This window comes from Trichechus manatus, unplaced genomic scaffold, assembly GCF_000243295.1.
Source record: "Trichechus manatus latirostris isolate Lorelei unplaced genomic scaffold, TriManLat1.0 scaffold00261, whole genome shotgun sequence".
Classification (NCBI taxonomy): domain Eukaryota; kingdom Metazoa; phylum Chordata; class Mammalia; order Sirenia; family Trichechidae; genus Trichechus; species Trichechus manatus.
Genome location: NW_004444197.1, coordinates 307,936 through 317,603, shown reverse-complemented (window position 1 = coordinate 317,603; position 9,668 = coordinate 307,936). Strand labels below are relative to the sequence as shown.

At 55.8% G+C, this 9,668-nt stretch overlaps 3 protein-coding genes across 6 annotated transcripts in view; 1 reads left to right on the top strand and 2 right to left on the bottom strand.

Moving 5' to 3' along the window:
• SYNGAP1 (synaptic Ras GTPase activating protein 1) overlaps window positions 1-1,483 on the bottom strand; it is a 31,397-nt gene extending 29,914 nt beyond the window's left edge. Inside the window, exon 1 of the mRNA XM_004389848.1 lies at window positions 1,454-1,483. Coding sequence (XP_004389905.1) covers window positions 1,454-1,483 — 30 coding nt within the window. The remainder of the gene's footprint in view (window positions 1-1,453) is intronic.
• A 449-nt stretch (window positions 1,484-1,932) lies between these two features.
• On the top strand, window positions 1,933-3,511 carry CUTA (cutA divalent cation tolerance homolog). Its single transcript, XM_023724807.1, has 7 exons — window positions 1,933-2,068; window positions 2,152-2,203; window positions 2,436-2,644; window positions 2,806-2,865; window positions 2,971-3,016; window positions 3,142-3,191; window positions 3,289-3,511. The coding sequence occupies exons 2-7, from the start codon at window positions 2,162-2,164 to the stop codon at window positions 3,413-3,415; spliced, it is 534 nt and encodes a 177-aa protein (XP_023580575.1). The 5' UTR covers window positions 1,933-2,068; window positions 2,152-2,161; the 3' UTR covers window positions 3,416-3,511.
• Window positions 3,512-3,602: 91 nt separating this feature from the next.
• Window positions 3,603-8,850, bottom strand: PHF1 (PHD finger protein 1). Of its 4 annotated transcripts, none has more exons than XR_002822870.1 (15): window positions 8,627-8,850; window positions 7,718-7,892; window positions 7,545-7,626; window positions 7,334-7,429; window positions 6,810-6,913; window positions 6,536-6,684; window positions 6,253-6,348; window positions 5,992-6,060; window positions 5,727-5,850; window positions 5,550-5,617; window positions 5,274-5,375; window positions 4,960-5,138; window positions 4,780-4,874; window positions 4,420-4,500; window positions 3,603-4,253 (listed from the first exon to the last, which is right to left on the bottom strand). XR_002822870.1 is itself a non-coding variant. In XM_004389813.1 (15 exons), the coding sequence occupies exons 2-15, from the start codon at window positions 7,874-7,876 to the stop codon at window positions 3,959-3,961; spliced, it is 1,710 nt and encodes a 569-aa protein (XP_004389870.1). In that variant the 5' UTR covers window positions 7,877-7,892; window positions 8,627-8,850; the 3' UTR covers window positions 3,603-3,958. The 4 variants fall into 4 exon arrangements, 3 of the variants coding, with proteins under 3 accessions (XP_004389870.1, XP_023580573.1, XP_023580574.1); XM_004389813.1 differs by having other exon boundaries at window positions 4,960-5,149; XM_023724805.1 differs by having other exon boundaries at window positions 3,648-4,253; window positions 4,420-4,497; window positions 4,960-5,149; window positions 8,627-8,781.
• Between the last annotated feature and the right edge of the window lie 818 nt (window positions 8,851-9,668).

Genomic DNA, 9,668 nt, shown 5'->3' with positions numbered 1-9,668 from the left:
GGCAGGCAGCCGAGAGGGAGAGAGAGAGGGGGGCGGGGGAGCGAGCGAGAGAGGAGAGAGCAGGAGGAGGAGGAGGGAGAAACTCTGCAGCCCCCACCCCTACTCAGGGAACCCTGCAGAGAGAGACCCCTAACTAGAAAGTCACTCCAGAGAGGGAGAGCTGTTCTGAAGATGCAGACCCCAAACCCTGAGTCTGAGAGACCCCAGACCCACAGAGGAAGGTAACTCACATTTAGAGGAGTAGGATCTAGTAAGACTTCAGCCCCTCTTGGCAGAGGGGAGAGGGTTAATCTGAGGCACAGACCCATAATCTAGAAGAAAAGAGAACCCTGATTTTCAAAAAGACCCCCCAGACTCCCTAGAGAGAGAGATCAAAGATCAAAACTTGATAGTCCCATGTCAAAAAGGTTCTCCCATAGCCACAGAAATCTCAGACTCCAGACTCTGAGATGGTGATTTCAGGGACCAAGACCTGAGACCAGGACTCAAAGAAAAAGATCTGAGACCCCAGATTCAGATAGAACCCAGACCCAGAATTAGGTCTTAAAGAACTCAGACCCAGAGAGAGCTCAAAGACCCCAGATTTATATCACAGAGACAAGAAACTGCAAACTCAGAGACTAATAACTCCCGAGAGAAATTCCAGGCTCATGGAGGGAGAAAGGAAGGGAGAGAGAGACTCAGCCCAGAGATGGAAAACTCAGGAGACCCCAAACTCTTAAAGAGTTTGAAAGACCTTGAAAAGAGTGACTTCAGACCCAGAAAAATACAAACCCCCAAACAAAAAACAAAAAGGAAACCCAGTCCTGAGAAAGACCCCAACCCAAATACTGAAAGACCCCACAGAGATCCATCTCAGAGACAGACTCCAAACTGAAAAACAGAGATCTCAGGTAGACCCTAACCCTAGAGATAGGTATGAGAGAACCCTGACAGAGTCCTGGGAAACTCCCAGTCACACCCACCCATCAAACTAGTGACCCCAGACAATCGTGGGAGGGGGATTACTGGGGAGGGGGAGTGGCAAGAGCCTGTTTCTCTGCTGCCTCCTCGCACCTCTCTTGGTTCTCATTGGCCCCTCTCTCCATTTTTGGGTCACAGGATGTGCTTGGGCCCCAGGGAGGGAATGTAGGGCAGGTCCTGGCTCCTAGGGGGATGGATTAAGGGAAGGATACCCAAAGCTGAGAGGTGGACCTGTCCTGAAAAGAGGAATGGCAGGGAATAGGGGACAAAAGGACCATCACTACTTCCTTGTGCCCTCTTTTCTTCTCTCTTCTGAGCCACCAATCTGTTTCCAGCTTTGGGGTTTAAGTTACGAGAGCTGAAACGCCCTCAGCCCCACTTTCATCATTCTATATCCATTTACAGGGTCTCTCTGTCCTTTTACAATGCATCATTCCTGACCCAGTCATGTCTTGCCATGTCTCGTACCTGCCTAAACACTGCCCCCTACCCAGGGCCAGCTGGCCTCTCCTCGGATCATCGTTGTTCTTTCCCAAACCCGGGCACGTATCAGTCCTAACTAAAAAGGCAGGGGGCGCTCTTTTCACCCCCTGAGGTTCAATCTTCTCAGCCCCTCCCACTCCTTAAGGCCTCAGGAACAGTGTAGGAGCTGTTAACTACGCTCATTCTGGGGCTTAGGGATGACTCTCCACGCCACAACCTGACGCATCAGGTCTGTGGGGGCTCCGGCCTCCCCTTTCCTAGCGTTAGTTCTCTTTTCACATGGCCTGAGGGACTGAGCTGCGATTGGCCTCTTCGTGTCACTCAAAGAGATACAGTAGCCTGACAGGACCGGCCCCTTCACGTGACAGCAGAACACCACAGCTACACTCCTCAGCCAGCAACAGGCCGTTTCCGGTTTATGCGGAAGTGGGCGTGCCATTTCCGTAAATGTCTGCAGATGCGACTGACGATTGGTCAAGTTCCTATTGGCTCCTCCCCCATCAGGAGGCGGGGCAAACAGGGCCAGGTAACTGCTAAGATTGGCTGGCTATGGAGGCTTGGTGATCCAGCTTCTACTGTCACGTGGTGTGCGCTGTTTTCTTATCACGTGGCTGCAGCGTAGGTAAGAAGAGGCTACTCTTCTTGGGTCTGGGGTCCTTTCTCCGTGTAACGTGTGGCCTTTGATATTTAACCCTCTTCTACCAGCACAGGCTGCATGAGGTGGGGGCGGGCTCCCGCGATCCTGCTCGGCGGAGTGGTGAGTGACCGGCCCCGTCCCTTCCGGTCCTCGAAGTCTCGACCACTACCCTCACTCAGAATCAGAATTCTTTGCCTTAATTTTCCAAGTTTGTCTCCTAGCTTCAGGGACGTATTCCTTCGGGGAGCAGGAGAGGTAGTGCAGAGCCAGAGTGTCTATCCAAGTGAAGGGTTCCCTCGGGGCATTTTCCTGCACTATTAGAAGAGAGAGACCGAATTCACCCCGTTCTCAGGCCGCTCTGCTCCTGTCGCTTCTTTGGATGCCAGCGCTGCTGCCTGTGGCCTCCCGTCTTCTGTTGCTACCCCGAGCCCTGCTCTCCATGGCCGCTGGAAGTCCCCCGTCCCAGCCCTCGCCGGCTTCGGGCTCCAGCTACGTCCCCGGCTCAGTCTCAGCAGCCTTTGTCACCTGCCCCAATGAGAAGGTCGCCAAGGAGATCGCTAGGTGGGGACCTCAGTGGGGGTGGGGAAGGATGATCATGAAGGGAATAGTTGGAGATGGGGGAGGAGGGCCCTCCCATTGCTTTGGAAGCTTGTGCCTGGGCTGCCAGTACAAAATTCCAGGTCAGGGGGCGCTCTGAATGGGGCTGTCTCTGTCACCTTTAGGGCTGTGGTGGAGAAGCGCCTAGCAGCCTGTGTCAATCTCATCCCTCAGATTACATCCATGTGAGTCACAGGAGTTGGAGGGTTAACCTAACTTGGGTCTTACAGGGAGCCTTTAACCCAGGAGGATTCTTTGCTCCCCACAACAGTCTTCCTCTACCTTTTCAGCTATGAATGGAAAGGAAAGATTGAAGAGGACAGTGAGGTGCTAATGGTGAGAAACATTTCCCCAACAAAACCTCCCCAATTCCCTGACATTCCTTTGGTCCCTGTCCCTCATCTGAGATCCTGAAATCTACTGCACATCTTGACTCAACTGTATTTCTCCTTACCCCTTAGATGATTAAAACCCAAAGTTCCTTGGTTCCAGCTTTAACAGATTTTGTTCGGTGAGAACTTGCTGGGCAGTCTAGGGCTTGTGTCTAAGGGAGCGGAGTCTTCTGGGTAAGTCTGCATGATCCTTACCCTCCAAAACCTTTCTTGCAGTTCTGTGCACCCTTATGAAGTTGCAGAGGTGATTGCACTGCCTGTGGAGCAGGGGAACTCCCTGTATCTACAGTGGGTGCGCCAGGTCACAGAGTCTGTTTCTGACTCCAGCACAGTCCTACCATGAGCAGCCCTGTCCCCACCATGATCCCCTCATATACATCAGTGCCGCCGTCTGACTGCCAAGTGATGACTGTGTCCCCAATAAATCTTACTTTGGTTCTCTTTGCCTTTTGTCTTATCATGTATGCAAATTTGTTGGGGAAAATTAAAAATGCTTCTAATCCCTGTGTTCTCCCCTCTTTCAGAATGACTCAGGGCTGCTAGATTTGTTTATTTCTCTTTATTTCAATCATACAGAGTCTGGGATCCCCTATAATCCCCCCCTTCTCAGTCTCCGCCCCCAGGGGTTAAATAATTTTAAAAAATATTTTAAAAGCTGTAACAAAATAACATCAAAGGAAATGGGAAGAAGGATGGGGGCGGGGTCCAGGAATCATGAATGAGGTAGAGAAGAGAGAGCCTCTTCCCCATACCCCAATCTAGATTCCAGCCTGGGCAGTAGGGAGAACTACCCCGCTACATCCCCAGGTACATCCCAGCTGCAGGTGAGGTCAGGGTATGAAAGTGCCGGTGTGTGTGAATGGGGAGGTGGGCAGAGGCAGGCTGTTCAGAAGATGCTCCCTCCTCCCCACTCAACCAGGTACTGCACAGAGCCATCAGGCCGTACTCTCCTAGCAAGGACCCGGACAGGGTCCCCTCGGGACAGGTAGCCACTGCCAGCCCCACCTCGGGCTCCTCCCCCAGTCCCAGGAGACAAACTACGGCAGAGGGGAGAAGGGGGTGCTGAGCGTCTTGGAAGACCTGGGGAGGGGGCTGGGACTGAGGAGGATGAGGCAGTCATCGAGTTGGGGGCACTTTTAGGGGTGTCTGTGGGGAAACCAATGTGAAGTTCCAGGGGTGACCTGGGGAGAGAAGGCAATTTTGAGCCCAGACAGATGCAGACAAGAACTGACCAGAAATGGAGACCAAATACAGATCAGAGGAATGAAAAAATGATTAGAGACTGAGGAACTTGAGAGTACAGAGGAAAAGAGAGGGTATCACAGATAAAGGAAGGTAGAATCTCACCTGTCTGGGGGTTCTCCATCCCCAGAGGTCCCTGCGGTGCTGGCAGAGGGATGGAAGGAAGCGAACATCCGGATGGGGCTGCTGGGGGGTGGGAGGGTGAATGTCAGGACGTGAAGCAGGGAAACAGGGCCCTCTCTCCCTGGGAAAGGCAGCTTAAACACTGCCCCCCAGGTTACCCCTATCTCCAGGGTACTGGGCACCAGACAGTGGTTCTAGAAATCTCCCTAGGATGAGAAGTAGGTAGCCAAAGTGAGAGGGAAAGGAACTTTGGAAAACATGATCTGAGTGAGAAAGTCCAGAGGATGTAAACAATTGGAGGAGAGATTCTAAGAGCACAGCTGGTTGGGGGATAAGACTCACCTGGGCAGGCAGCGGGCATCTGTGGGCCGGAAGTTGTAGCCGCTGCTGCCCTGGTAACTCTGGTTAGGGCTGGGGGGTGGTGGAGACACTGAGGCCTAGAAGGGGCAAGGGACTGAGAGATAATCCTTGATTCCTTCCTACACCCCACCACTCACCCCATAGGGTTCCCTGCCCCTGTACCTGCAGCGCCCTCTGCAGACGAGCCCGCTCCCTCTGCTCCTGGGGCTCGGGGTGATTGCGCACTGCCGAGGGTCGCCCCAGCTCCTCCACTTTCCCCTTCTGCCTCTGCCTCAGGGGCTCTGGCTCCAGCCTCCGGCGCTTCCCCAGGGGACGTGAGACCCCTCCCCCAGGGCCCTGCCCTGAAGGGAAGCTGTAAGAGGCCTCCTTATCCCCCCAGCCCCCTCCCGGACACCCCAAAGACCCCCCTTTTCTATGTACATATGCCCCCAGACTAATCCCCTGAGGATTTTCCCCATTCCCCCTGGACCAGTGACCTGGTGGGGGCTCCATCTCCAGTGGGCTCCACCGGGGGAGGGGTCCGAGCATGGAGACCAAACAAGCATTTCCTCTTCTTAATCTCCCTCCCTGAAATGAAACTGGGGCAAGGAGAAAAATGATACAGGGTCAGTGCTACATGAAAAGGGACCCTCTAATGCTGATAGTTAATCCTTTTCAGAGATGATCCTTCTGGTGGGTTGCAATCCCTCTCCTCCCAAGCTTCCATAGCTCTCTTTCTGAAGCCTCCTTGCCTATTTATCCCTCCAACTCACCGGTCCTTGTGGCTGTTGAGAGCGGAGAGGAGCTTGGAAGAACGCTCTCCCTTGGGGGTGTCTGACAGCTGGGGGAGGGGAAGGAAAATGGGGTCAGGGGAGCAATGAGCCCTCTCTCCCCCTTTCCTCCACACCTCCCTGTCCCACCCTAAGCTCCATAGCTTCACTACCCCTTACCTCCCCCAGGAGCAAACTGTCCCAATTCTCAGAAGTGAAGGGGAGGATCTCACGGTCAAAATCAAAGTATTTTTTCTTACAGCAAACGCTGAGGTGATAGAGGACAAGATGGGCCACATCCACCCTGGAGAAACACAGGGTTGTCAAGGTCACAAAAGCATTACAAAAGCCAGACGAGTCCCAGGGTGGAAGGTCGGGGCATATAGGGTGAACTACTGGGGGTGTTAAGAAGAGTTACACTGAGGTCATGTCCAAGCCAGCTCACCAGCGAAGCTGTAGCCTCCGGACCTTCTCAGGGCCTCCCCGACACACACAGCATTCAAACTCATAGAACCTGGACACAGGCAAGAGAGAGAGAACATACCTTACGCTAGAAAATTATGCTCTACAGACAACTTACAAGCAAGGATGGGGCAAACAGGTGAGGCTGGGAAGTTACTGGAGAGAAGAAAGGCATGGGGGATCTGAAAGGGAGCCCAAGCAAGACAAGCTTCCTCAGTTCCTGGAGTGTCTTCCCTGGTCTCACCTGTCACCATAGAGGAGGGGCTTGCTCAGACACTGGGTACAGGCCTCATGGAACCACTGCAGGCAGCTCCGGCACTGCAGCATTTTCAGGTTCCACCTGAGGGGAACAAGAGACAAACTGTCCTCCAGACACCCCCGCCCCCACCCCACAACTGCCTCAAACCCTGCTTGTCACCTACCCCCATTCCCCTCAGCACTCCCCTCCCCCATTCTTTCTCCTACATTCCCTGGGATGCCTTACTCTATGTCACTCATTCCTTAGCCCCCTACTCCTCATTACTCACTCCCCAGGGCCACCACAGTAACAGTAGCTCTGCTGCCGATTGCTCAGATGTCCAGCATCCCAGTCCAGCCCCTTCAGTCCATACGGCAGAGAGAGCTTCATGCCCAACATGGCCCGGGCATAGGGCCCCTTCTTCAGGGCACCCCCTCTCTGCAGAGACAGAACAGGCAAAAAGTCTCAGACAGGTGGGGACAGGAGAGGCTTGGGAGAAGCTGTGGGTTGGGGAGCTCCCACAGAAAGCCAGTTCAGTAGGGGTAACAGGGAGGTACCTTTACCTTGGTGGCAATGGCAAAGACACACTGGCGGCAGACCCAGGGAGATGGACCCTCTCCCTCTCCAGGAGCTGGGGCCCTTGGAACGTGGCAGTCCTGGTGATAAGCTGAATAATATTGGTAATAGACCACTTAGTATACTGCACACCTGTGTTAGGCACCTGACTAGGATTAGTCTTATCCATCTCAATCTTTGACTGTGGTCCTGCTGAAGGAGAGGGGTAGTTACTATCCTTATTTTACAGGTGAGGGAACTGAGGCTCCTAGAGATTAAGGGACTTGCCCGAGATCATATGAGTGTAGAAGAGAGTGTACTTGAACCACCTTATACCTGCAAAGCCCACAACATCCCCCATTCCATGGCTGCCTCTCTCTGGGTTGGAAGTGGGGAAGGTTACAGGGTTGAGGAGACTGACCAGAGTGGTGACCTGGGGACTCAGACTGGACAGGTAGCATAAGGATGGGTATAGGAGGAAGGGCCAAAGGCAGCCTGGAAAGCTCCGGGCAAGCTGGACCAGCCTTCTCACCATGGCGGCACTTCTCACAGCTGACCAGCCTGTTCCCGGGGACCACAGTCTCAGAGCGACAGACACAGCAGAGGAGTTCCTCCCCAGGGAGGGCAGCTGTGAGGGAACACAGTGTCAGGGGGCCAGCCTTTAAGCCTCCTTCTGCCCCTACCCCCACAAACCAGGTTTCTGTTTCCATAGGATACATGCTCTCAGGCCTCTAAGGTCTCACCAGGGCTAATGTCTTTCCATAAAACCAGAAACTGGGAATCATCCTCAAACTGGACCAGACACACCTCCCGAGCACTGTCCACCTGGAAGGGTGAACACAGAGGATGAAATGAGAGCCAGAATTATATAAAGAGAATGAGAAGAAGGTGACAGGTCAGAGATCAAAACTCTTACCTTCTTGATAGTCCCCAAGTATAAGAGCCCATCAGTCCATCTGGCCAATACATCTTGACCCTCCCAAAGTCGAGGTCTGGGGCCTGAGGTGGGAGCAGGGGAAGCTGGGTCCCAAAGCGAGGGGGCACCAGAGCGGCTCAGCCGGGGGGGCTGCGCCATTGCATCCTGGGGGGGCCTAGCCAGAAATAGGATGGGAGAAGAAGGTTATGAATGCTGAGAATCCTTCCCCATTTTCTCTGCCTGTTTTTCTGTCCTGAGTTCAAGCAGCTGCGCCCTCAAGTCTCTAAATCCCTAAGACACCTGGGGCACTCTGCACCAGCTTCTTGACTCCAGCTCTCCCAACTCTGGTGCTAGCTTTCCTCTCCCTAATACCCCTCCTCGTTCCACAACCTAATCCACTAGTTTCCCAGCTTCCAGAGCTCCCCTGGGAAATTATAGCCTGGCCTTGAGATTTTAGGAGAAACGACGGTTGCACAAGCAAAGGCTACTCAATTTCTACTGTCACCTTCCCATGCTGTTTAGAGGTATCATAATTGGGGTGCTCGGTTGTCCAGAGATGTGTTTGGGGAGCTTTCCTGGAGATGTCTTCCAGAGTCTCTCAGAAACGGCTGCCTCCCCAGGCCCTCGTGTCTCATTCAGAACAATCACTCTGGTGCCGGGTTATGTCAGGTCACCCTCAAATTCGGGGCTCCCTGCCCCGGGATTAGATAACTTCCCTGAGTGCCCCCAGAGGGGGGCGTGTCCCATCCCGGTCTCTACTCCCCACGACCGGCGAGTCCTAGAGAGGACTTGAATCGGCCTGGCCAACCCGATACCCAGGCGGCGTGGGCTCTCCCGCCTGCGCCCTGCGCGCCGACCCCCGGCTCCCTGCCCCCCCCACACACCAGGCGCCTCCCGCCGCCTCCTTACCGGTGACAGCTGGGGCCGCCGGGAGCCGGGCAGGAGCAGCCGTGGGAGATCTAGGCGAGCCCCCCACGCGGGGAGGGCACGTCCGGGCGTCGGAGGGCGTGCAGGCAAAGGCCGGGGGGTCCCCAGGCCCAGCCCCTCCGTCCCAGCAGCTCTGGGGCGTATGACGCAGCAGCCAAAGCAGCGGCAGCGGCAGGAGGAGGCGGCGGGGGAAAGGAGGGGAGGGACGGACCGACTAGGGGGAGGGTGGTGGGAGGGGAGGGCCGGGGGGAAGGAGGAGCCGGGGGGGCGGGCACCACCTCACCCCACCTCCCTCACCTCCAGCAAGCCTGCAGGGCTCTGAGCGCACAGCGCCACCTCTGCAGGTGGGGCGGGCGGACAGTCGGACCCGGAGGGAAAGGGAATCCCCACACCCCCTTCCTCCGACGGGAGACCCGCCCTTGGGGCAAGAGGGAATCCCCCCTCCCGGCACTCCGCCTCGAGTCTGGTCCCCCGCCCCATGCTACATCCATTAACTAGCCCCCCAACAACATGGTCACTCGAAGTCCCGCCCCCCCGGCCCCAGTCATGGCCCCGCCCCCCATTCGCCCTTCCCTTGCCCCCGCCACGCCCTCCTCCCTTGAGTGCCCCGCCCTTCTTTCGCCGTTGCCCCCAGCCCCGCCCTCTCCTTGGCAAGTTGTCCCCCCCCCCCGCTGCGCTTCTGCGCACGCGTGGCCCCTCCTGCGCGCGGCACCTGGGAAGACTGAGCCCCTCCTTCACCGGGCGGTGGCCGTTGGCTGTTGGCGCGAGGGATTCGGCGGGCGCGCGCTCCCGCCTCCCCTGTATGTCCCGCCCTGGGCTTTGAGGGCTATTGCAAGGACGAGGAGAGATACCAGTGACGTCACCGAGAGCCAGCCAATGAACGGCGGGGGGACAGAACTCTGGCGATTCGAACAGGAAGGCAGGAAACGGGCGGGAAGAGCCCGCAGTTTGCGGAGTGCACGCTAGTCCCCGCCCCTCGACTCCTGTTCTACATCTACCATAGGAACGTGTCTACCAGGGGCTG